Source organism: Condylura cristata, unplaced genomic scaffold, assembly GCF_000260355.1.
Source record: "Condylura cristata isolate star-nosed mole 26May11 unplaced genomic scaffold, ConCri1.0 scaffold00025, whole genome shotgun sequence".
Classification (NCBI taxonomy): Eukaryota; Metazoa; Chordata; class Mammalia; order Eulipotyphla; family Talpidae; genus Condylura; species Condylura cristata.
In genome coordinates this window covers 18,246,724-18,274,057 of record NW_004567126.1, presented here as the reverse complement: position 1 = coordinate 18,274,057, position 27,334 = coordinate 18,246,724, and the positions used below count along the sequence as shown (strand labels likewise).

Genomic DNA, 27,334 nt, shown 5'->3' with positions numbered 1-27,334 from the left:
ACAGAGTGGGGAGCAGAACAGGCCGACTGACAAGGTACACTGCTGAGGGGAGCAGCGGGCAGGTCAAAAGAGGTCTGCCTGGCCATGTGGGTCACCTCCTGGGCCGGGGATTGAACTCATGCTGAAGTGGCTTTAGCTTCTTAGTGCTGTGCTTTAACCTGCTGCACCACTAGGGAGGGCCCAGCCCCACCTTTTTTGGCAAAGGATTGGAGACTAAAATCATTTGCCAAAGGTCACACATTTGGTCACCTAGCAGAGCTGGGGTATCTCTTTGATTCCAGAGCCTGGCTTTCCCACCTTTTTTGGCAAAGGATTGGAGACTAAATCATTAGCCAAAGGTCACACATTTGGTCACCTAGCAGAGCTGGGGTATCTCTTTGATTCCAGAGCCTGGCTTTCCCAGGATGTCTTGCTGCATGCTGCCTACCATTTCTCAACTCCCCTCTCCCTACACAGACATACCGTCCTTAGGGAGAGGCCTGGAAGCCAGAGGCTAAGGTGACTTCACCATGACTAACCAGGAGGAAATGGGATGTAAAGGGAGTGGAGAGAGGAAGAGTGGTTGTGTAGGAGCAGCCTGTGTCGGGTCCAGAAAAGGGGTTGGCAGACGCAGGAGAGTGAGGAATGAGCCACGGCCCTTGGTACAGTCTGGCTGGAAGGCCCCAAGCCAGTTGGTGCAACTGGGAGTTGCAGCCAGACGCTGGATAGACTGCAGTCCTGAAATTGCATGAGCAGGGACATTGGCTCATCGGGACGTTTCATGCTGAGTCTGTTAACTTCCTGGTGTGGGGAAAGCAGCCTCAGCCTGTTTGGGAATAATTGTGGGAAGATGCAGGGACCCAAAGCCAGGCCAGAAAAAAGCGACACAGAATTGAGAAGGGTCCCTGAGGGGGCATTGGAAGCCCTGGGTGCCAAGGCTATCTGGCCCTTGCCAGCTGCCTTGCTCCATTCTCTTCATCTGTGGATGAGGTGAGGGCTCAGCCCCACCGTGGCCTGGGTGTGAGAGACCCATCATTTTCCCAGGCCATGTTCCACTGCTTTGTTTGACTTCCACTCTCAATTTTTGCTTTAAAGAGAAATGGGGGTGAAACTGTTCTTCGTCCTGAATGTAGGGCTTGAGGGGCAATGTGTCATGTGGGTTCTTTCCAGCCTGTCTGATGTAGTGTCATCCAGTGAAATGAATCGTTTGTAATTTGGGGCAGAGACAGAGGAACCAACAGGCTGGATCTGGGGCCATCCATTCATTATTTTGAACATTTCGTCATTCCTAAGTACTGGACAGAGGGTGTCTTTGTAAAAAAATAAATTTCAGACCCTCCCTGGTGGCTCAGTGGGTTAAAGCGCTGTACTAAGAAGCTTAAGCCACCTCCGCATGAGTTCGATTCCTGCCTGCCACGAGGAGATCCACAGGGCGAGGCAGACCTCTCCTGACCCACCCGCTGCTCCCTTCAGCAGTGTACTTCGTCGATCTGCCTGTTCTGCTCCCCACTCTGTCTCCGGTGAATCCTCTCACCCTCCGCATCTCTGTCCTGTACCCCAGTTCTATATGAATAAATAAATAAAATCTTTAAAAATAAATAATTAAAATAAAAAATAAATTGCAATTCTGCATGATAAATTCAGCAAGAAATGTCGGAGAGCTGAGCTCAGGGAGAATGCCTGAGGAGGGCACCAAAGAAATGGTTTTTGTCTTAGAAAGTATCTAGCACATAGTTAACAGGCAAGTATTTGACGACAATGGGCAGTAGGCCTGAAGGTTCTCAGATTTGGGAAATTGTTTTTAAAGATTTATGTATTTATGCATACAGAACTGGGGTACAGGCCAGAGATGCAGAGGCAGTGAGAGGGTTCACCAGAGACAGAGTGGGGAGCAGAACAGGCCGACTGACATAGTACACTGCTGAGGGGAGCAGCGGGCGGGTCAGGAGGGGTCTGCTGCGCCATGTGGGGCAGCTCCCTGACCACAGATCGAACTCATGCTGAAGCGGCGACAGCCAGCTTTGTAGTGCTGTGTTTAACCCACTGTGCCAGCAGGGAGGGCCCTGGGAGATATTTTTAGTATAAGATCAAGAGGATTTGGTACCATGAAAGGGACAGATTTAGTGTGCATCTTAGATTTCCAGTGCTGACCATTCATGGGACTCAGCCAGAGACCAAGAAGTAGAGCATGTGTCCAGGGGAGGAGGAGGAAGCGCAGATGATGGACTATAGGTGTCCAGCTCATGATGAGGAGCTCAGATCAGGAGCCAGGTCAGGAGGGTCACCACTGAACCATGTTACCTGGGGAGGGGGAGGCAGAGGTCACCCTGGGGCTGGGTGTCTAGTGATGAGACTACCGAGAAGGAATGGTCAAAGGGACAGGACTGTCGCTCTCATGAAGGAGGGGATTTCATGCAGGGGGCGTAGCCAGCCACGCCAGACCCTGAAGAGACATGGTGGAGCACGCAGTGTGAGCGTGGCCTTGGTTTGTCAGTGAGGTGACTCTGTTGTGCCCATTGTGAGAGCAGATGCCAGCTGAAGGGTAAGTGGGGTAGAGGAAATGATGGCGGCAAGGACCGTGTATGCCCTTTCAGGAAGCAGAGTGATACAGCCTGTGACAGAGCTGGTGTGAGGGATGAGGGAGACTTCGTGGGTATGGCCTGGGTGCCCTGTAGGAGATGGACAGGAGAGGACATGGAGACATGGACCAAGCACGGACCCAGAGGGGGTTTTGCCTGGAAGATGAGATGGCTCTTCCGAGAGGGAGGAAAGGCTGAGTGCCCTTGCCGAGCGCAGGGGTAGCTTGCCTGGGTCAGCACGGAGTATTTCTGTTGCCATTTCCTGCTCCTTGGGCCAGCAGCTAACTTCAGGACACTGGGAAGTAGAACTGGCTAGACAGGGCTTGGTGTGTCCTCAGTGTCGGGTCTGTGCCTGCTCTGTCTGGTGACTTCCGGATCCTCATTATGAAAAGGCCATGGTTCCCACCGGACACATCAGAACAGTCTTTCCATGTACAATGTGAGTGTTGACCCCAAAGTCCTCTGAGGTCAGAAGAACATCTGAAGGAAGCTTTCAGGTGTGCTTGTCCCTCAGCTTCCTGCCCCTAATGCTGAGAATTAGGAGCCTGGAGGTTTTCTGTCAACCCTGGGCCTGGCAGGCCTGTGCATCTCCTGTGCCTCTCTCTGTACCTTTGTATCTCTCTCTGTAGCCCTGTGCCTCTCTCCGCACCCCTGCATCTCTCTCTGCACCCCCTGCACTTCTCTGACCCCCGCCAGCCCTGCTCCCACCTGCCCCTGTGCCAGGTAGCTCAGATCAGAGGCCTTAGCGTGCCTACAGATAGCATGGAGTTCTAAATCCTATGGCATTCTCCTCCATGGTTTTCTTTCCTTTCTTTAACATTTTATCTTTTTATTTTTAAAGATTTGTTTATCTATGCATATAAGAACTGGGGTGCAGGGGTTGAAAGGATTCTCCAGGGAGAGTGGGGAGCAGAACAGGTGGATTGGCTGAAACACGCTGCTGAGTGGAGCAGTGGTGAGACAGGAGAGGTCTGCTGCGCCATGTGGGTCAGCTCCCCGGCCAAGTTGGACTCATTGAACTTGCACTGAAGTGGCTGTGGATAGCTTGATAGCACTGTGTCTTTAAACCCTTGAGCCACCAGGGAGGCCCCAACATTTGATATATTTTAAAAGATTTATTTATTTATCCTTACAGAACGGGGGTGCAGGTGTGGTGGGTGAGAGGATTCACCAGAGACAGAGTGGGGAGCAGAACAGGCAGACTGGGGAATTACACTGCTGAGGGGAGCAGCGGGTGAGACAGGAGAAGTCTGCCACACCATGTGGGTCAGTTCCCTGGCGGGGGATGAAATTTGTGTTGCAGTGGCTTCGGAGAGCTTCATAATGTGGTGCTTGAACCCGTTGTGCCACCAGGGAGAGCCCACATTTGATATTTTTAAAAGAAGATCAAAGCACTCACTGCGCTGGGTAATGTCGCTTTCACTCTTGTCCTGCCCTTCACTGTCTTCACCTCAGTCCCTGTACAGATGTTCACTAGTTTGTTTTGCTTGTTATTTTGTTGTGTCTGTCATCTGCTTTGTTACCTTGGATTGCACATCTCAGTGAAGCCATCCAATATTTGTTTTTATCCTTCTAATTTTGCTTCACATAATCCCCTTGAGTTTCTTCCATTTTACTGCCAATGGCAAAATTTCTTTTTTCCCTACAGTTGAAAAGCACTCCATTAATATAAACGTCTTTTTTATCCAATCATCTCTCAGCAGGCACTGAGGATGCCTCTGTATCTTAGCTATTGTAAATAACGCTGCTAAACCCTTGCTTGCCGGGATGTGAACAACCATGGTTCTCTGGCTGTTTCTGGTTCCATGGATTTGTACTGTCTAATTGACGCCAGGGTGCATCTTTTCTAAAATCAACCCCATTCAGCTTAAGGAAAGGTCTCTAAGGATCCAGAAGGATAGAATGGGAGGTCTATGCAGGAGACAGAGAAGGTAGGACCAGACTTTCAAACAGGCCAGGGGAGCTCTACAGTGACTAAGAATCCCTCCCCAGGCACCTGGAGAGCCCTCTCAGAGCTGTGAGCAAGGGAGAGGTCTCTGACTGAGTTCAACCCTTTCTTCTATAAGCCAGTAGTTAGTTACCTGGGGAGTGAGGACTCATAGAACAGGGGCTTGGTCACAGCCCACAGGCGCTGATAGTCTGTGGGAAGAAGGCTGAGGAGGAGCAGCAGGACCCCTCACTACTGACTCAGTGGGTCTAATTAGACCACTGAATGGGTGGGTCCGTAGCCAGCAGGAGCTTCCGGGCCCTCCCCGGGAAAGCCCTCAGATGATGAAAACTGAGGGGCCCTCACTTGTGGCACAAGGGGCTAAAGCCCAGCACTATGAAGCCACCCTCAGCCACTGCCCACTGCAGCACAAGTTTGATCCCAAAGCAGGGAGCTGACGCACATGGCGCAGCAGACTTCTCCCGTCTCACCCACTGCTCCCTTCAACAGTGTATTTCAGTTGATCTGCCTGTTCTGCCCCCCACTCTGTCTCTGGTGAATCCTTTCCCTACACACACACCTCTGGCTTGCACCCCAGTTCTTATATGCATAAATAAATAAATCTTAAAAAAAAAAATGATGAGATTGAGGCCCTTAGTCTCTTGGTCCACTGGGGCATGTTTGCCTTTGCTTCATGATAGTATAAATAGGATAGCCCCTGGGTCTATACTTACAGGGTGAGGTGAGATGCTCATGGCAGAAGAGCAGACCAAAAGAAAGAAGAGAATGGGAGTCAGCAAACCACATTTAGCTTAACCCTAAGCACAGGGTTGGGTTTTAGAGTGTTGATGCATATCATCCCTCTTTTTTAACTGTCCAAGGCACCATGACAGCTCAAAGTAGATATCAAAGCCTGAGATAGAGCTGCAGAGAGACATGGTTTTGATGCCTGGCCACAGTGGTCTTTCAGAGACCTTGTTCCAGAATAAAAACATTGCTAGATACAGGCAAAGCTGGTAGAGATTAGGTCTTGAAGTATCCTTCTAGGACAAACGACCACACAGGCAGGTCTCAGAAAGAGCCAAGACAGACACACAAGCACACACACTTCATTCTAAATCCATAGTTCTCAGCCTTTTCAGGCCCAGTGACCCTTCTAACAAGGATGCTGGAAAGCCCCTGCCTGAAATCTGTAGCAAACAAATAAAAGTCAGTAAGATACTCTCATTTGAATAAATGTGACACCAAGAGTGATTTAAAATAAAATATGTATTTCAGCAAGTAAATCCTTAAGCATAGAAATTTTAGTGAGATCGTAGTGTCTTGTGTCTGCATGACTAGGGCAGCCTACATTCAAAGTAGTAACAGCATGCTGTTTTGGCAGCTCAAACGCCACGATTTCCCAAAATGTTAAACAACTCTTGGTAGGCCCGCAAAAATTAAAGCATAATCTTCCTCAATTTATGCAGAAAATGACACCCCTGGATAAAGTCATTGTGTGTTAAAAGTGTGCAAAAGATACTTTATGCTTGCATAAAATACAGAACTTGGCTTTAGGAGGTTCTTGTGATGATAGAGAGGCTATTTACTGACACAAGTGTCTAGTGGGGCATTTGAAATTCGTATGAATGAGTATGGGACACAAACAAGTGTTTCTGGCACCTTCTTCTGCATTGCAGGATGTCTAGAAAGCTGCCCTTTGCCCAGTCATTGCAGATCAGCCTCCTAATTATTAAGGCAACCAGAAGAAACCTCTCACAGATTTCAGAAAATGGTTTCCAGTTAGATATCATCCTAGTGAGGGCTGCTCCCCTAGACGCAGCAGGGAGATAGAACCTCTCCTCCAGGAGTGGAGAAAGCAAAGTGTTTCTCCAGCTGCAACCCTTTCACTGAAAATCAAGGCTACCATGGAAAACAGAGGCTCCCGGCCTCTGAGAAGCCTGGGAAGAGCCGCCCACCTCAGAAATCACACACATAGCCTCTGCTCTTGCTTTACAGAGAGAGACAGATGAGAAGAGTTCCCCAAAATGGCAGAACAAGAGGTGTGTAAACCAGTTCCACCTCCACAGGGAATGAGCTGGGCTTGTTGAATGACTCGGGCGTAGAGCAGAATTGTTGGCAGGAGATAATTGGGGAGATTAAAGAACTCCCTCTGCACAGTGTTTTCCCATTGTTGTCAAGATAATATAGCAGTGATCTTTTTTATGGAATCCTGTGTGTGCATGGGTTCCTGAGTGCAAAATGCATGGTTCCATTGAATGCTTCTAGCAACCCTGGGAGTTAGCTGGAATCATTTCCAATTCTGCAGGTGAGGCCCTCAGAAGTTAAGGAATTTTCTCCTGGTTACAGTGGCCATGAGCAAAGCCTGAATTTAAAGCCAGACCTGCCACACTCCAGGCTCTGTGTTTCTCCAATGTCAAGGCCCTGCTGGTCTGGAGAGAGGCCGTCTCATGTAGCAGTTGAGTCAATTGCCTGCATTAGTCAACCCTCCTGTGCCCATATTCCTCATCTGAGAGAACAATACTAACATACACTTCCTGGGCATGTTGCAAGGATAAAGAAAGTTACGACATGTAGCTCAAAATAGTCTGTGGAATATAGTAACTAACCAATAAACATTAGCTTTTATTATTTTTTGATGAAGGAGAACCCGTAATTTTCTCTTCTCCCCTGTGTGGCTGTTAAGCTGGGCTTGGACCAGTTCAGTGAACTGTAGATGCTCCTAGAAGGTGATATTTTCTGCAATCCATGATCTCTCGGTGCCAGCCTCTTCCTTCTAAGTTTGCATGGGAAGCTGTGGAGAAGTGTGTTTGCTTTTGGAGAAGTGGGACCTGTCTTCCTTTGTTGACCATGCTTTGGTTTTTGGCCTGAATCTCAGATATCGGTTGCTTCCTGTTTGTGGCCTAACTTGAGACAGCAAAGAGCAGACAGGAAGACAGAAGAAGCTGCAGGTTCTCAGATGGATGTCGCTTATACCCCCTGGCACACTATGTGCCCCCAACATCACCTAAAAGTCCCTAGGTCTAGCTCACTCTCACTCTCCCACTGGCTCAAGCCTGTGGATGCATCCAGAAGGGGCAGGGGGTCAGAGTCCTCTCTTCTCTGAGTGTGAGATGGAATCAGCAAGACACAGTCAGGAAAGAGAAATGTGGGAACCCTCTCCCTGAGCGCATGGGGCTCCCCAAGTGGGTTTTCTTTGGCAATCTCACTGAGCTGCCTGTGTAGACTTTGGTGAGATGTAGGAGCAGCTAGCTCTTCCTCTTCTCCTTAGGAGTATCTTTGGAGCTGGAGTCTTGAAGCCAGATTTCCCCTGGAACAATGACAGGAGACACTAACATCATTTGTGAGCTCTTCGTTTGACAGGCACTGGGCTGAGTGCTTCAGTAGCAGTATCTGACCTGACGGCACAGAGCAGTGACTCTTATAATTTCCACTTTACAAATGAGGAAGTCAAGGCCTGGACAGGTCAGTGGATTGGCCTTTGGCCAGAATTTCAGTCCGAGTAATGATGGGACATCCTGGGCACTTTACATAAAGTTATATCTTATTTAATATTACTTAATCCTTTGACAGCCGGGTGAGGTAACCATTACATATGGCTGGGGAAACTATAGCTCAGAGAGGTTAAGTAACTTCCCCAAGGTGGAGATCAGATCTACAACAGGCCTGTCTGACTGCACCATCCCAGGCTGCTGCAGAGAAATCCCGCCAAGGCGCCCTGACCCACGTTCCCCAGACCCTCCAGCTGACACCTTGCAGTACTTTTCCACATTTCCAGAGCCTTCTCGCTCACGGTGAATCCCACAGTGAGGCTGGGGCTTGCCAGTAGGGATGACAGAGATAGGATCTGCAGACTCAGGGCAGGGTGCCAGGTGAAGGGCGTGGTGAAGAAGGGTTCCCACCCAGAGGCTTCCCCTCGGCTCTCTGAAGCGCCCTCTGAAGCACCTCCCTGGGCCTGTGCGTGAGAAGGGGAGCAGGAGAGCAGTGTTTGCCCGTGTGTGTGCCTGCAGGGCAGGGGTGGCGCCTGGCTTTCTCCTTGCCCTGGAGTTAGAGGGCTGTCAAGGCAGCTTGAGTGCGAGTAAGCAGGCAGTTTCTGCTTCTGCCAGAATTGCAGCTGCAAATTCGCTTTTCCCCTAATTTCCGTCCCCCCAGTCCAGACTGTGTCTTTCTTTGGAGGCCACCCCAGGGGGCTCAGGTGCTGTTTCTATGGACCTATTCAGTATCCTATCAGGTCGCCTCCCATTTCATGTCTCTCCCTGCTTGACATCTTAGGGGACTTCTAAAACAGTAGGCTTTTCCTTTCATGATAACTGCACAAAGTGGGTGTGATTACCCTTGTTTGACAAATAAGAGAACTGAGGCTCGGAATGGTAAAGTGATTTGCAATGAAGTAAGACCCAGAGTTGGGTCTTACTCAGTTCATCTTGATTTGGTGCCTTTTTGATGTTGTGTACCATGTTCTGCTGGCCTCGTGTCCCTAAAGCCAGGTTTTTTTTTTTTTTTTTAAAGCTGTATTAATTTATGCATACAGAACTGGGGTACAGGCCAGAGGGGCAGGGAGTAAGAAGATTCACCAGAGACAGAGTGGGGGGTAGAGCAGGCAAATCTACTGAAATCCACTGCTGAGGGGAGCAGCAGGCAAGACGGGAAAGGTCTGCTGTGCCATGTGGGTCAACTCCCTGGCCGGGGATCAAAGCCGTGAGGTGTTGCAGTGGCTGCCAGTAGCTTCACAGTGCTGTGCATTAACCTCTTGTGCCACCAGGGAGGCCCGCCAGATTATTTTCTAATCACACCTCCTCAACCCCCCCCCCATCCCTGAACCTCTGTTGTTTGTGTGCAGACGAAGCGGGAACCCCCACCTCCCACTTCACCCCACCTCGCGTGGATACCAAAATCCCCTTGGCGCCCAACCCTGAAGGGTCCTGGGTTCGCAGGGATTCTTGGTTCACATCCTGTTTTGCTGTTCTCTCTTGGCAGCCCCTTCCCTGCCCTGGCATCCTCTGATATTTTCTCTACTGATGTTGTTGGCACGGCGTGTGCAGGGTGTGCTGGTGCTAGGCTTGATGACAGTGTGGCGGCCAGAGTTCTCACATCTCACAGACCTGGATTCAGATCTTGGCTCTAAACAGGAGCTATGGGACCCTCTGCAAACCTCAGTTCCTGCTTCTGTAAAATGGGCAGAAAGAAATGCCTCAGCCTTATCATGTTAGCAGGAGGAGTCAATAGATCTGGAGTATAAAGCTTCTGGGATATAGTGGTTGCTCAGTAAACATGAGTTGCCATGGTTGCCATGGCAACAATGTCAGGCCTAGTTACCCTGGCCTGGCTATAGTTTGCCTTGGTAGCTTTGCCCTTGGTAAACTCTGAAGACCTGGAGTTCACCCTTTCCCACGTGGCACTCTGCTCAGATCTCCCCCCACTGCTCACCTGCCTGTGAGTGTTCTTGCCTGTGTCCTTGTTCCTAACTTAGCCCGTCACTAAAGCCAAATAAGGAATATGTGGGCTCAGTCTTTGCCAGGTAAACACAGGCCTGCCTCACTACACATAACAGGGTGTGCCCAAGATGCTGTACACAAGTCAGGTTTGTAAACAAAATCTCTACCAAGGGAGCTGACCATTTAAAGGACTATTAGGCTAATCTTTTTAGAAAACAAGCACACCGTATAAATGGTCAGACCCCAATGTCATTTGCAGGGTTTGTTGAAAATGAATTACATGTTGATCTTGCCTTGACTTCTGAGGACATCTTCTCAAAGAAAGTTTGTCATAGGAACCAGGACTTTTCAATTTAACCAGTGGTGGATGTGTCACAGGGGCTGCTCTGAGGGCTGTGGAGTACAATGTGTAGGTTACTAGTGCGACTGGCAAACGGAGGCCTAGAAAGATTAAGACCCCCCTCCCCCGACACTGGAGTTGCAATGGAGGGCTTCTGCCTACCTGTTCAGAGCTCCAGAGCTTTCTAGCTCTAGGGCCAGAATCACCCGTCCTGAAAGGGTCACCACCACCTTGTCTAGAGGGAAGGCAAGGACCCAACTGCCCCGGACAAGGAGTCTTTCTCCATCTCTGACATGGACCAGAACCAACTTCCCCTCTGAGGAGCTGTCGCTTCCCCAAGCTTAGCCTGGCAACACAGAAGGCATCTTCCTGGTCAGCAGGGCACGCCCCAGAGCCTTGCCTTGCCCAGGGGACTGGGAGGCATAGACACTTTCCTGGCATAAACCAAGGTGGGGGGTGATGGGGAGAAGCAGTGGGAGATGGGGTTTGGGACTCTGCCCTGGGTTTTGTCAACTTGGGTAAGGCCCATAGTTCTTCTAGTTCTTCATGGGTCTGCCCCCTTGTGCTGCAGCAGACTGCTGAGGGAACAGGGCCTCGGGAGGTCTCACAAGAAGCCCTCGACTCCCTCTTTCCTGGGTCCTAAGGACTTGCTTTAGAAAAAGAACTGTGATTTTTCTTTGAAGTGATGACCAGTTCTGAAGGTGAGAGGTGGAGGGTTGGAGGAGTAGCTGGCATCTGACTGTGCTTTGAGCCCTAGCACCATCCTCGCCCTCACCCTTTGTCTCCCTCTTGTTTATCTTTTTCAAACTCAGCTCAAATGTCTCCTCCTCCAGGGAGACCTCCAGAACTGTTCCCTCTATCCTTCTAGCCCTTTGACAGGCTTCTGCTGTGCTGTATATCTGCTTCCTCCACCAGACTGATATATTTGAAGAAAGGGTCTATGTTTTATTATAGCACAGCAGTCTTGGCCTAGAGTAGGCAGTCAGTAAGTCTTTCCTAAGTTGCTGGGTTGATCAACCTATCTACCTACACACCCTCTTTCCCTCCTGGGGACCCCAAGCACCTGTCTCCTCTGCTCTTCATCTTTCAACCAGTGAGCCACAAAAAAAAGGTACCTCCTTTCCCAGGAAGGTGTGCCTGCTGAGTTTGTGCAAACAGGGTGTACAGTGAGCTGCACCTAGTCTCTAACAGGGACTAACCGGGACCCACGAGGTGTTTGCTGAGGTTTCTCCACTGTTTGCTGAATGTCTATCCTCTAGAGACCCAGGGTCTGCTTACAGGTCTCTGACCATCAGCTGATTCTGGATCCAGTCAGACCTAGATTGAAATTCCAGCTCAGCCCCTTGCTAGCTGTACAGCTTCTGGGAAATCATTTGACTTCTGTGACATCCAGTTTCTTGTATTCTAGGTTTGTTGAATTAACTCCTCATATATTTCAAAAGCACTTAATGAGGTGACAGGCATTATGCTCGCGTTGGATGGGCCATAGTTGGCAAGAGAGGCCTCCACTCTTGTGGAAAAATCCTTATCTTCATGTTGTTTTGGTGACAAAAATAAGGAAAACCCTCCCTGAAGTAGGTTTTATAGACATTTAGTCCTAACCCTTGACGCCTGGGTAAAAATTAGAGATTGTTTCCCTTTTATAAGTAGGGAAACAGATACAATTAGAGTCCCTTAACATAAGCCCACTCGGCTGTCTTTTGATGACAAATTTGGTAGCTACCTTAGAGAACTTAGGCTCCCTGTCCATTGTGTGGGTTGAACCAACCATTACACCTGGAGCCCTGTTCCAGACTAATAGGGTGCGAGAACAGCTATGTACTCAGTGACACCTGAACGAAAAGGCAAGCCCAATATTAAACCATATAAAGCCACTGCAGTAACTCAGTTATCTGGAGAGCCAGCACCCTGTCCTCTTAGAGCTCCAATAAGCACAAAAAGGAAGCAAAAATAAGATCTCAAGTGAACCATTTCTCAGCAGCTGAAGCTTTGATTTTAAAAACAGTTGTTAAGAAGCTTAATTATCTTTTTTTTTCAAGCCCTTAGCAAATAAAAGATGCAAATTTGAGCTAGAATAGAGGGCTACTGGAAACGAGCATACCCAGAGTAGCCGATAAAAAACTGGTTGTGAGAAAGGAGGCCACCAAAAAAAAAAAAAAAAAAAAAAGAAACCTGGAAAAAGCAGAGCTGGAAAAAAGCAGACTGGGGCCATGAGAGCTTGGCCTGACAGAGGCCAAACACTTCAGTATCCCCGAGGGCATGACTGCTTTTTAAAGGAGCTCAAAATTATGACTTGAGTCATTGGCTAAATTATCTTTCAGGTGCTCTTTAAGGGAAAGTAGAGATGTATATAACATCTTTTAGCTATATCGCTGTTGAAAATAAAACCAATAGTCATCTGTCTAAAACTGAGATTAAAGGCTGTGAAGTGGCAAGGGACAGATTTCAGTAACATTGAAAATGCACCCAGGAGGGAAGACTTCCCTAGAAACATCCTAGGAGTTTGAAAGATATGTTGATTTTAAATCACACGACTTCAGTTCAAATCGCGGTTGTCCGGCAAGCCAGGAATGTGCCTTGAATATGTGTCTCTTGACTTTTCATGAACCTTGTTTTCTCAGCTATAAAATAGGAATAGCATAACCTGCCTCTTCAATTTCACAGGAATTTGAAAACTCTAAAAGTCAGCCAATTCCTGAAAATTAACCAGAATGGTGTATTTGAAAACACATTGTAATACAAAGAGATAAACTAAGTAAAGTGAAAACAAGCTTTTAAACTATAAGATCAGTTGGGGTTATCAGGAAGAAAGGGTAGGTAAACCAGCAAAAGGGGGGTGTCATGGGGTGGTGAAGGGTATATTTGTCTGGATTTTTAGCAGTGAATTTAATGTAATATATATGCGTGTTGATTCTCAATTTGAAAAACCTGAAACTAATATGGTATTATAATGTGATGTTACTTTAATTAAATAAACATTACCAAAAAAAAGGTGGGGGGGCCTTTGTAAGTTAAAGAACATCATGGAAATCTATAATGCAGGCCATATCCAAGGTTGTGGGCTGAAAGCTAATGACTTAGGATGTGGGGAGAGAAGAGATGATTCCTAAGTACTGCTTAATACACACACACCTGCATGTCTCTGTGTTTGTTTAAGTTATGTGTCCCTAAACTTCTCAAGACTTTACTTTCACCAAGCCAAAGAGGAAATTCTACAACCACATTTAACATAAATTGGTGTTCTCTACAGATAAATGAAATATTGAGTGCTGTTTTTCACATTTTTTTTCGAATTGAAAACTAACAATACGTTTTTTAAAACTAAACATGGCTGAATATGTCATTTAGAAAGTGAACACCTCCCACCTATTCCATCACCTATTGGCAGTTTGGCTTTAAAAAAAAATTACAGATTTTTTTTCTGTTTGAGGTCTGCAGGTATTCAACAAAGGATCCCTGGAATAAACAGTCCTTTGTTATGAAGGATAGACGTTTAGGGGTGGAAATACATTCCGCTTCCCCAAAGCCCTCTATCCTGCCTCTTCCCTCCTCTCTGTTCTTGTTGTTTGACCTGAAGGAGGTCCTCATCAAGTCTTACCTGGACGACTGCAATGACCAGCATTTGCCTGTGTACGGCTGTACTCTCTTAAGTCCACATCCCGCATACCTGAATTAGATGAAAACTTGTCTGTGTCACCCCCCACCCTAACTCTAGTTACACTTCGCCCCGCCCCCAGAGTCTAGTCTTGACTCCTTTGCATGTCACACTGGCTTGTTGGCCTCAAAGTTCTGGCTGCCTATGGGGGCCTCGGAGCTGAATTTTTTATCTTCTTCAGTGGCTCTGAACAAGCCCTTCTTTGCCTCCCCAGGTCAGCCTCTCTTCACCCTTGGGGGACGCTCACAACCTTTCTCCCTTGGGGCCTTCCTTGCCTGGTTCCCCTTGCCACACTGTCCTCTGCACCACTAGATATCAGGTCATAATGTTGATGAGAAAATGCAATCCAGGGTGAGTTTGGACCGAAGGGCATTATGGGGGACTTCCATTGTCAGTCCTTTAGCCGAAGTTAGTTTCTGAGAAGTCGCCCTTTCTGGGTGAGGACTTAGTGTGCATACTTCTGGTTGGGGCACGTTGCCCATGGGGGGTTTCATCTTTACTTGTCCTCTCCTCAGTCATGTGGGAGGTCCCTCCTCTTCTTTGTGCCACAGTTCCTCAGCTGACAGCAGAGGGGGAGGTGAGTGTGGAGGGCAAAGACCCAGAGGACGGACGTTGGGCTCTGCCCTTCCTAGCTGTGATGCTGTCGGACTGCTTGTGTCTTCCTAGCACTCCTACAGCTGTAAAACCATTTCCATGCTATTATTTCCCTCTCTGAATTATCACAAAACATAAATGACAATATATTTGAAAGTGCTTTTAACCTTTAAATCACCAAAAAAAAAAAAATACTTCCTTTTTCTTGAGCTTGTGCTCTTGAAACAAACCTATCTAGCACTTCATAACCACAAGATGATGCAGTGTGTGTGTGTGTGTGTGTGTGTGTGTGTGTGTGTGTGTGTGTGACTATTTGTCCAGGACAAAGCAAAGTGTCTGCCTTCACTTTATTTATTTCCACTGGAAACCCACATCATAAGATGTACACTGGAATGGGGATTTCATGGCACGGCTGCATCTTCTCTGTCCCCTCTCCACTTCTTTTGATCATAATGAGGGAGAGAAAGAGCAAACACCTCTTGGGAGTTAATTCCTACAAGAGAAAGTCAAGGAAATACAGAATACCGATTCCCAAGCCAAGCGCCTTATGTTAGATTGCAGTGAGGTGTGTGGTTTATCTGTATCTAAACCTTACCCTGTCTAGTAATTGAGAACTCTGAATGGAGACTATTCTTTAGGCAGAGATTAAATCTCATTAGAGCAATGGGATTAGAGTTACTACTGAGTTGTTACAGGAGCAGGAGTAGGCAACAACATCTGAGAGAAATAGAAGCTGGAGCCATGTCGCGTGCAGCAGTAAAGTCCACATCTGGATGGGGAGTGAGCAGACCCGGTCTGACTGACCCCAACTTGGCTGCAACTCTAACTGTGTTGCTCTGAGCAAGGTATTTCCCCTCTCTAGGCTTTCAGGAGTCATAGCTGTAAAGTGAGCTGATTGGGCCCGGGGGTTGGTCACATTTCCCCCCTGCTCTAATGGGCAAAGTCTGAATGGACAGTGGCTATGTGTCTGATATGAGCTGGCACTACCTGCACTGTGCTTCTTTGAAGAGTTCTGTGTTTCTAGGATTCTGTCACACACAGTCAGTGAGAGTCAGGATTACATCGAACTACGGAGTCAGATGAGTCAGAGACTTGGTTTGACATCTCAGCTCTGTCATGCACTTCAGTACATTTTTTAACGTCCGCGTTTCAGTCTTTTCATCCGTAAAATGAGTCTAACGACACTGTAAGCATGTCTACTAGTCAGCTCCCACTCTGTCTTCTATACTTCATAAATTTCTTGTGTAGATTCCATCTAGTCCATTTCCTTCTGCTCTGGAACAATCATTAAAGCCCAACAAGATGCATTCAGTAACTTAATATGAGATCGTGCAAATAGAGGCAGGGATGAATTCTGAGATCTGGTCTACTGGTTGATTCAGAGTCTTGTACTTATTTCCCGAATGTCTTGTATCACCCCCTGCTTTGAAAGGGATAGCAAAGTCTGTTAGTGACAGGCCACCCAGGTGCAGGCCAAAGGATTCGGTGTGATGACCAACCCTATTCTCACACGAGTTCCCCGGAATAGTGGGTTCAGAAATAGCTTTCAGACTTTGATTCAAAGGCCATACTCAACTTCTCCACTCACCCACCCTCATCACCCCCACACTCCACCATTTCACTCCTTTTGGGTCAGAGTGGACAAATCGGCAGTTCTATGCATGATGATGCCCTAGCCAAATAGCTAGAGCAGGTAGCTCTGTGCTCTTGTCAGCCAGGAGAAAAGGAACCACAGGGCTCTTACTCAAACAGGATCAGCCTCCCATCCAGACACTGCTAGTGTCTTGGGAGGGGCTGGGGAGCAGGGCAGGGGTTCCAGTCCTGCTTCCCGAAACATTTGTGAGGATACGTCTTCAGTGAGGGTGCAGCACCTTCCCAGACTCTGAAAACCTGAATTCAGAGATGTCTGTGCCAGAGGGAGAAGAAAACTTTTATGGGCTTCAAATGATGGGGTTTTTCATGCATATGTCAGCACTAGCAGTGCTGTGTCCTAAGAACTGAAGCCAAGGCATTAAATAACATGACTGATAAGCTTGTCGCATTTCCAAAGTAGATGCAAGCAGGAGAAACATAGATACCTCTTCAGAGTTTCTTTTTAGGAGGAAAAAAGTGACCTGAGCCTCCTAAGAAGCTTTTCGTTTATTAAAGAGCCCCTTGCCTCCTCTCTTCCACCCCTCTTTTACCTAGAAATTGGATGCTGTCAGGGAGAAATGACATTGCACCCTGGCAAAGGTGCCTCTGGGCTGGCCTGTCATAGGGCTGACTAGAAACCAGGGCTGGAGGGGGCCATGTTTTCAAGCACTTCCTCAAGGCATCCAAAGAAGCAGAGCCTTGGACTCATGGGGAGCAGCCAGGCACCATGGGAAGAAAGGAGGAAATAGAGCCAACATCTCTTGAGGGACCCTTCAGCCTCCTTCACCTGAGGTGAACTACCTGTGTGCCCCATCCTGCTACATAGGATATATTTTTAGGATATTTTCGAAAATATCCTAAATGTGTTGGCAACGCATTTGCCAACCTTTCAGAGATCAGTTACAAAACAGAAACTCTTCCTCACTGCTAGGGAAAAGCAGGGGGGAGAAAGAAAAAAATCTTGCCTGTAATTGAAGGCAGGTTGGGAGATGTTCATGCTTTGAAATTCTCCTTCTTGTGAAATGTTTATGAAACACTTTCCACAAACGAGTTATGCAACTGGGACACAGCTTTGATCGTTTTCATCGCCAGTGATATATTCATTAGTGCTGGGCTGTTTGCCCCCCGAGAGCGCCCTGTGAACAAGTCACGGGGAGGGGGCTAAGGTGAGCACCCTAGCCTCACCAAACCTATCCCATGACCCCAAAATAGTTGGTTCATATATAGGACTGAGTTTATGTCTGGGCCAGAGCCCCGCCTTTTCCAGCACCTACGGTCTATTTTCTCTCCTATCTCTGGCACAGGAGGCTTGTAGTAGTGTAATGTTTTGTAGACAGAGCACCAGGGGATGGTCAAGGTGTTTGCAATACCTTTTTATGTGTCTTTAACCCATCTCCAAAGCTCTGTGGGCCTCTGTGAGGTGGGAAAATAAACACTTGTCCCCCACCCCCTGACTGGGAGGTGAAGCCAAGGGAGGAATGTATGAATGCTCCCAGGTCATCAAAAGGGGCCCTCTCTTCCCAGAAGGAGGCCACTGCTTTCTAAAGTAGGTGATGTCAGGGAGTTCACTGGGATTAGAGAAGATAATCACCTGCGATAGCTCTTTACCTCTCTGGTCACTGCCCAAGACTCCATGTAATACCTTTGCACAGCTTAGTGGGCGGAGAAGATCCTAAACTAATAAACTTTGTGTGATAGATGCATGGGATAATCAATGTCTATGACAGGCAGAGCCCTCTGGGGTGACCATGTCTCCAGGGATTAGTCCATCCCAAGCAGAGCCTGAAGAAATATTCCACTTGCGTGAGAAGGTCCGCCCAAGGGATGGACCCTAGAGACAATCTTCCAGGCAGGCTGTGGGTTTGGTTGGGTTTTCACAAGTACAGGGGAAATTGGGTTTTCATCCAATTTGCCTCCGGTTCTCACATTACAAGTCCAAGGGGTCCCACAGAAGTCTCTCTATCTCATCTTCCAAATCCACAGCCAACACCCAGTGGCCTGGACAGGTTCCAAACGTTTCCCTTCGACAGCTGTGAAAAGGATTTTTTGATTTGGGAAAGACTTCATTTCTTAATTCCTTAGTTTCTTACGCCCCCAGACTCTCAGAGAACTGGTGGGAGAAGTGTGCTGGAGGCAGTAGGTGTTGCTGTATCATCTCTGCTTCCTAGTTCAGCTCTGCTCTTTTCTGAGACTCTCTGGCCACAACTGAAATTTTAGAATTTGTCATAGAAAACAAAGTCTCCTTTAAGATCTTTCAGTCAGCTTTGTCTTAAATTGTTTTGGGGGGACCTCCCTGGTGGTGCAGAGGTTAAGTGTTAGCGCTATCAAGCTATCGCCAGCCACTGCAATATGAGTTTGAGCCCCCACCAAGGAGCTGACCCACTTGGCACTGAACCTTTTGTCTCTCCGCTGCTCCCCGCAGCAGTGTATTTCAGTAGATCTGCCTGTTCTGCTCCCCACTCTGTCTCTGTTGAATCCTCTCACACCCTGCACCTCTGGCCTGTACCCCAGTTCTTGGGTGCATAAATAAAAAAAGAATTCTTTTGGAGGCTAGGGGGCAGGTATTATCAACACCACCCACCCAGGGGGTGATGAAGTATGGAAAAACATAATGGAATAAAAGGTTCGAAGAAAGCCCCAGATTAATCCCCAAAGGAATTTTCAGTTAAGGGGCACTTTATTTTCAGACTAGGAGGTCGACGTACCCCTAAAAGCGTTTGGAGGGCAATTGATCCAGGAAGTAGATGAAAGGGTGAGTTTTCTTTTATGATGGTGCTGGTTTCTGAAATTAAGTGTTGCAGGAAGACCTGGCATTGATTCTAACAGATAGCGCCTGGGTTGGAGGCAAAGCACATGTTTTCAAGCTCTGTCATAGCTGCACCTTCTTATCTCCCCATTGCGCATAATGAGTCTATAAAGGAACCCTGCCACTTGCCTCCGAGCTGGAGCCTGGCCAAGCTGCCTGGGGTGGTTCCAGCAGCCTAGCTTCAGCTCCAAGTTTCCACCTCTCTCTGTCCCCCTTCCTCCATCCTGTCTCACCTATTCCCCCCCACCCAGGACGAAGGATGCTCTGGAGCCAGGAGGGGGACTCTAGAAAGGAGGTGTGGGGAGGGGAGACTGACCCCAAAGGCGTTGCTTCAGTAAATCTCCGCCCAAGAGTACACTTAAAGTGGGTGGCGGTACTTTAAAATAAATAAGGCCTTTATCATCTATTTCTCGCTTTTTACAGAAAACCAGCAAACAAATGTTTTCCAAAATCTAGGATATGAAAGCTCTAGCTTCTGGGGGAAGAAGTGGGACAGCGGAGTTTCTTAGATGGAGATGCCAAGCGTGGGTGGGAAGAGCTGAAGGTGTGGGGGCAGGGATTGGGGTTTTCCTGGAGACCACTCCCGGTGGCCATGCCTTTGGAGTGTTCTGACATTCTAACTCTGCCCCGTGGGGCTTCTCCCTTCTCTCTCCCTTCCTTCTTTTTGCTTCCAACACTCCAGAACAGCCTTGTTAGGCCAAAGGAGAAGAGAGAGGAATGGTTTATAAAGACCATCCCTGAAATATCCCCTCACCATTATCTGTGCAGCCGGCTTCCGGTGCTATTTCAGTCGCTTTCTGTGGGACACTGTGGCCTCCTGGCCCACGTGGAAGGAACTCCCTGTAGAAGTGGAACCTATAATTCCACTTGATAGTTGAAGAAATGAGCAGAATTATATAGCAGATTGGAGAAACTGAGTGTCATAGACCAGAAACGATTGCTCTGGTTGCATCGCGAGTGAGTCAGTTAGGACTGAAAACCCAGGACTGGTCCCCTGCTTGTTCTCACTTTGCCGCTACAGACTTAAGAGAGATAAGATCTGTTTATGTCTCTTATTCAATTAACACGCACTGAGTTCCCACTTTTGGCAAGGCACCGTGTTTAGGACATCAGCTCCTGCCTCAGTGGGACAGTCCTAACTCTCTCAGCAAACGGAAATCTCTTTAGTGATCCAAAGCACTATTTTCCCACAGAGATTAAGCATAAGGGTAGCTGTTCATCTGAACCTTTAACTTGAGTTAAACAAATACTGACAGGAGAGGGCCTCCCTGGTGGCGCAAGGGGTTAAGTCTCAGCACTATGAAGCTATACACAGCCAGTGCAGCTCAAGTTCCATCCCTAAGTTCAATCCCCAGCCAGGGAGCTGACCCACTTGGCTCAGCAGACCTCTCCTGTCTCGCCCACTGCTCCCCTCAGCAGTGTATTTCAGCCACTCGGCTCCCCACTCTGTCTCTGGTGAATCCTCCCACCACCCCGTACCTCTGGCCTATATCCCAGCTCAAAAATAAACAAATTAAAAAAAAAAAAAACTAATACTGGCAGGAGAGACTCCAAGGTGTCAGTGGCATTCCCTGCATAGACCAAGAAGAAAATAAGTTAAGCCAAGGTCTTCATGACCAAGGTCTCCACCAGAGGGTTTCTCCAGTGTCTCTGTAAGGTGCGTTATTCCCTGTGCTCCTGGCCATTTTATGTGAATTCAAAGTCACATAGCATCTCCCTCCCCAGCAGAGACTTCCTGAAAATCTGTGAGCAGGTAGTTGTTTGGGGCAGGAGGGAGAGTGGGCACAGAGGTAGCCTCGCTGCCCTGCCCTTGGACACCTGGGGAACTCACGAGTGGGTGGCTGGTGCTGTCCCTGGAGGGCGGTAGAGGCTGGAGAGAGCTTGGAAACCACCACAGGCCCCTCAGGCTGCAACTGCTGCAGAGTGTGAGGAAAACATGTCCCAGCCTGTAGGGAGACAGTCAGGGACTGCCACCAAGCCTCGCGGGCCAAGCAGGCCAGCTACAGAGGCAGCTCAGCACCCAGCGTGGAGAAGTGTGGAAAACAAGAACGGGGCGGTGGTGGTGGTGGGGTTAATCCTAGACTTTGGGGTTTCCTGGACCATAAAAGTGAAAAACAATATGGGGGAACCAATAAAGGATTGTCCAGTTTTTACTCTGGGGGGCTGGGGGAGAAGTTAAACAGCATTTCATAAAAGAAAAATTTAAGAAGCTTCCAACCCCCAAAAATCATCTCAGAGGTGACCACTTTTAAAACCTCAACTCCATCCGTATTTTTCTCATTGCGACGAGAATGAGGAAATTGCATTATATGTGCAGCCACAGAACAGCGTTCAGGACGACCAGTCTAAGTGGATGCCCCACTTTGCAGGTTGGTATTCACGATGCCACTCACCACTGTCCCTTACCTGCTGGACACACACGGTAGGAAAATCCTGCTGCCACCCACATGGCACTGGGGTAGCTCATGTCTGTCCCATCGCGTCACCTACCTCCCGCCTTGATCTTGGCCTGGTCTAGGGACAGCTGGCACTGACATCTCTGACTGCCTCCACTTACAGATTAAAACCGAGGACCTCAGTGACTCCCTGCAGCAGACCCTCCCCCACCGGCCATGCCACCTGACCCAAGGGCCTGCCATGATGTCCGGAAACCAAATGTCTGGGGTAAATGCCCTCCCTGCTATTCCCAATAGGCCAGTGAGTGCAAAGCAACCTTCGACAACATGCTCACCCTCTAGCCTGGGCACATAGTGAATCCAGAGTGGTCCACAGAACCCCTGCAGGGAGTGGGAGAATGAGACTCAGAGGCCTGAGGTAGGAGAGGGGTTCCTTTTAAAGGGACAGCTGACTGGTGATGTGAGAAGGAGGTCTCCACCGGTCAAGGAGCAAAAGGAGCCCCCTTACAGAATGATGGCACTACCAGCCGTGGGGCTGGTGACCCCTCGCTGCATCCAGGGGAGCCCTGGGATGACAGGGCTGCTCTAGTTCAAGAGCCTTTCTGTCCCCGATGGGCAGAAAGGACTTTATGTCAAAAATCAAACTACAAGGGAGTGCCTGGTGGGAGGAAGGAGGCCTCCTGAAACTTAGCAAATGGCTGAGAAGGGAGAACATGTCTGAAGCCTCCTTCTTGGGCTGGGTCATCTGAGGAAAGAGAAGCCTCCCCTTTTCCAGAAATACTTGGGACTAGCATGTGCCTTCATACCTTACATGTGCATTCAGCAAGGGTTCCCCAAGTCTCCCCTTCATGCACAGATGTAAACAGTCTCAAGGGGGTGCAAGGACTCCCAGAGCCCCTAAGTATTGACTTAGCATTCCTGTTTCCTGCACTGTTGGGAGAAGCCTTGGGGAAAAGGATTTTCTGGTTAATCAAATGGGCTTTATTAAGAGCTGGTAACTAGTTCCTTCCTTGAGGAAAGGTTTATGTCCAGGAAGGGGCCAAGTGACATGGCTTTTAGCATAATGAAATGGCATGAAAATTTTTTTTCAAAGGACACTTGGGATAGCATGTCATTTCTAGGATAAGCCTCTAAGACATGGGTAACTCCTAGTCTGTGTCCTCAGGACATTTCTAGTTGGGAGATGAGACTGACACACACAAAAATGAATAGCAAGGTGAGGTTTAGGTGAACCAGGTGTCAAACTTGGCTGAATGCAAGAGATAGAACACCACCAGTCCCACTGGCACAGCAGCTACATGCCAGGCACCGGGGAGACACAGGCTAGTGGTAAGATCACTGTCTGCAAACACTCAGCTCTCTGGAGGAGAGGGGCAGCAGGCAGACAGAGCCACACCGACACGTGTAAGTTGTGATGTCCATGTCTTCCGTGCAGGACATGACTTCCCTTCATCCACTCCAGCAGCTTGTGTTGGTTCCTGGCCACCTACAGTCTGTCTCCCAGTTCCTGCTATCTCAGACCCAGCCTGGGCAGCAAGGTAAGAACCAGGGTTTTTTTTCCATGGAAGGGTCCAGGGAAATGCCGCCAACAAAGTGCAGGGTGTGGAAAGGACCCTGGAATTGCCCTCTCCAGGCTGAGTCTCCTTCTCTGCTTTCCCTCCCTGCTCCCTCCATATCTTGGAGAGAGACTGAAGGTGGTGGGGGGCTTGGGGTGGTGGTGGCGGGGGGCAAGGAAGGAGGAACTCCTTGGGCCACTGTGCAGACAAGTCCAATTCCTTGGAAATCTCTCAGACACAAATTCACTCTTTTACCTTCGGGAAATTTGACTGAGACTGTATTTGGGTAGAGTGGCAGTGCCACCCACCGGCGGAAAAGAAGGTTTTCAGGTTTTCTTTGGCAGGAAAGTTACTACGACCAGAGAACTTCTGGGCCAAAAGCAAACAGATTAGAATATTCATAACAAGACATCTCTTGAGCCTGTTGTGCCAGGATCTCTGCTGAGTGATTTTTCTGACATTTTTAAAAATAACCACATGTGACAGGAAGTCATATTTATTGTATCTCTGGTGACCCACTTGAAAGCTCCAGAATATTCTATCTGAAATCCATGCTCTTGACCATCTCACAATGCTCCCTCTCGCCCCTATCTCCACCAAGTGGGACCAAAGGTGAGGGAGGAAGTTTAAGCTCCTTCTACTGTATGGATTCCAAATGGGGGCTCTGAAAATCCAGAATCCAAACAAAACCTAACTCTGACTTCTTAGCACCTGTTTCTATCTTTAATTTCCAGAGTTTCTCTGAACACCGTGCTGATGAATGAAACATATCTGGGCTTTTCAGTATTTATTTTAGCTAACTAAATTCATGTCACATTCAAATCATACTCCTAGAGCAAGAAAGGGAAGATAACAGTTAAAATTCAGTTTCTTTTTGGAAGACTGGAGAGTGCTGGAAAATGGCCCAGGTTTATAACCAGTGATTCAACATCTGATGCAGAGGGTGAGAAGAAATTAGAATCCAAGGAAACTCGTTGGTTAGGAAAGAGAAATCACTTCCTAGCTGTGGATCCTTGGGAAACTTTTACCTCACCTCTCTGAGCTTGCATTTCCTCCTTAGTAAAAGTGGGATAAGAGAAAATCCTCCCTCCCAAGGTCATGGAGAGTTATTTGAGGTAATGCATGTGAAAAGGTTTTGTACACAGTGCAATGCAATAATGCTAGATTATTAGTATTCAGGCCTCCAGACTCCCAGCCCAGGGTTCTTTGTAAGAGCTTTCTTGTCTATTTAATAAGGAAAACTTGAGCCCTGACTTTTGTAGATTGAGGAGCATGAAGGTTAGTATCAAAACCGCTTGGGGACAGCAGAGACACAGAGGACAGTTCTGCTCTGTGCCCTGATGGGGACAACCCTGCTCTTGTATGCTTTGGCACTTTGATGCCCCCTTTCTGCACTGACTGAGAGTTCCCGGCTGAGGAACTCTCATCGACGGGGCCACTGTCGTGACCACCAGCCAGGCAGAGCATCTCATGAACAACTTCCCTGGAGTGGGAAGTTGAAGAGGTGCTTGAACAATTCAACCAGCAGCGGTGGGTAGACCATACGGCCAGACAGAGCTTCTAGAAGCTTGGCCTCTGCTCCTTCCTCCCTCCCAGCCCTTCCTTCCAAGTGCAAAATGTCCTGGTTCTTCCAAGAGCCTCTGGCACTCGGCCCACTGTCTTTTCGAGCTGGATGGCCTCATCTGTTTGGCCCCACATGCTTGCAGCTTTGGTGAGGCCTAAGGAGCCACCCAGCTATCTCTATGGACAAAATGGAAACCCTCTGCTCCAGCTTGAATTCCTACTGATCACCCTCCCCGCCCCCCCACCGCCTTCCTTCTTGGGTTTCTTCAGTCTGATAATGAGCTCCCAGCATCGATGGCCTTGACCTTCCTCAGCCTGTGCACCAGACAGGCAGGCAAGCAGAAGGACTGGTTTGGGGACTGCTGTTTACATGTTTATCCCTGTGTCTGATTCGCCTCCGCCTAAGTGTGGCAATGACTGGCAGTGCCCCTGGGGGCCTCTTGGGCTCGAGATGGGTTGAGGGACCTGATTAGGTAGCAGGGGGTGGGGACAGTTATCATGGCTCCAGAGTTGTAGATCATGTCTTCACATGGCCTGGATTTTATTCATTTGTTCCTTTGTCCCTCCCCTTTCACCCAGGTCTGCAGCCAAATCTTCTCCCCTTTCCACAGCAACAAAGCTCTCTCCTCCTCCCGCAGACGGGGCCTGGCCTGGCCTCCCAGGTAAACAACAACATTCTTCCTGTTTCCTCTAGGAAAGTCTCAATTCTTGACACAGTTAAGCTCACCAGTTCCTGCCCGCCCCCCACCCCCCTTGACAATACAGAGTACACTTACCCCTCTGGGAAGAGGAAGCAGCAGAGATTATCCCTGTTGACACATGGGGAAATTAGGCCACAGCCAACAGAGACAACTGACCCACTATCATTGGTGGATCTAGAATTAGAACCCAGGGGTTTCAGCTCCCAGGCTGGCCTGCTCCTGAATGCAGGGAGGGGGTGGCATAGACCTATTCTATGGCATAGACGAGTTCCGAGGGGTCCTGCTGTCAGAATCAAGGCTCAGCAATATTTCCAGGGATGCCAGTCTGCTTTGTCGGGGTGCTCTCAAGCCCTAGGAGACCAGCGTCCCATTGACCTGATGTCTGAAGACAACGAAGCTGGTCTCTCACCTCTAGGTCTTTCTTAAGACGCACTATTCTAGCTTGCCTCCAGCAATGGAACATGTGGAGATCAGAGGACTAGGGACAGCAAACGGGCTGGGTGCAGGGCTGCCAGGCCCAATAGTACTGGCAGAGCCAGTTAGGGAAAGGACATAGCTTCATCTCCAGATCGTCCTACACCAAGGAGCAGAGCTGCCACTCCTCCCATCATCTGAGTATCTGTCCCTTTGCGGATCATCGCCTGCACAGCGCGTGGCATGGCTGTGCAGAAGGGTGGGCAATAGTCTACTGCAGAGATCCCACGGTGTGCTTAGATCCCCAAGACTAGCGCCCAGCTTAAGTAAGGGATAGGGAACTCTTAGGAGACATCTGGAAGAGAGGAGGATGCCATCTAGTGGCTAAAATAAATGAGGACGCCAGAGTTCGAAGCTCTTTCACCTGTCTGTCTCATCCATCACCATAGACTCAGACCCATATAAATTAGAGAGTAAGCAGGACCGACTCTCTCATGTATAACAGCACAAGGACAGATCAGAGACAGAAAGACTGTTTAGAAGATTCTTCAGATCATGGAGTGGGTAAGGGGCTGTTGGCTTAAGGCTGTGACAATAAGTATAGATAGAAAAGGGGATAAATGAGGAGCTGTTTGGAGAAGTTGAGTCAATGCAATGTGATAGCTGACTGTATGTGAAGGGGGGAGGGGAAAGGCCTAGCAGAGAACTCAATACAAACTTGTCAGATGAAAGCAAATGAGAAGGAAGTTTCCATGAAGATTGAGACTTATTCTGAGTACCTGGTCTATGCCACCTTCCCTCCTTGCAAAACAGGATCAAATCCACAATGATTTCACATCCTTCTGTCCTTAAAGACCCTTCACTGGGGGAGGGGGACCCCTTAACTTCTATCTTAGAAGAGAGAATGCAAAAAAATCTAACTCAGTCCAGGAAAAGTATAAACTGGAAGGGGAAGAGAGACAAAGGGCTCTTTATGGACGTGGGCAGGTGCCCTGGGCTGGACAGTGCCTGGACCCGGGGCGTGGCTCCCAGGCCTTTGTGGAATGAGAGCTGTCTTCCTCAGTTTGATTCACCCCTGACCCCAGATAGGCACAACAAAGGGTTCTGGGTATAAGGGTATTTTCTTTTGAAATTAAACTAAAGTAAGAATACCTCCTGACAAATGCTTGTAAGATCAAGGTGTGTTTAGATAGCCCTGGGAGGCTTTTGATATACAAAAAAAAAAAAAAGAAGAAGAAAGAAAGAAAAAGAAAAAGGAAACAATAAAACAATCTCATGAAAGAAAATGATTGTTTAGAAATGAAAATGGCAATCACAAGAGTGTGAATTTTTATGGAAGTTGCACTAGCAGTGAGTCTCGGATGTCCTGTTATCTTCAGATCATGCTTGTTGAACAACTCAGTTACTTTGCTTTGTGGCCAAGAGCAGGCAAAACAAACAACCTTTTCCTTGTCCACTCTGAGATTTGGGTTTGGAATCTTTGTAAACAACCCTGCTAAGTCCTTTTATGGTGGAATAAAGGAGGAAGTTACCTGCTGGGAGTCAAACAGTGAGTCATAGACTAAAACCCGGAAAGGCCCCCTCCCCGTCTGACTCTCCTGCTGTTTCCACCCAGCTACACCAACTGTTTGCTATCCCTTTGTAGAAACTGCAATTTCCATACCAGTGCAAAAATGGGCAGCCGATGTACTGGGGTCTACCTTCCTCTAAGTGTGCCCAGTGCAAAAATGGGCAGCCGATGTACTGGGGTCTACCTT

At 48.3% G+C, this 27,334-nt stretch overlaps 1 protein-coding gene across 1 annotated transcript in view; it reads left to right on the top strand.

Annotated features, from left to right (window-relative positions):
- Positions 1-27,334, top strand: part of POU2F3 (POU class 2 homeobox 3) — a 73,936-nt gene that overhangs the window by 34,172 nt on the left and 12,430 nt on the right. The window contains exons 4-6 of the mRNA XM_004688818.1: positions 21,507-21,644; positions 22,779-22,881; positions 25,042-25,124. Coding sequence (XP_004688875.1) covers positions 21,507-21,644; positions 22,779-22,881; positions 25,042-25,124 — 324 coding nt within the window. The remainder of the gene's footprint in view (positions 1-21,506; positions 21,645-22,778; positions 22,882-25,041; positions 25,125-27,334) is intronic.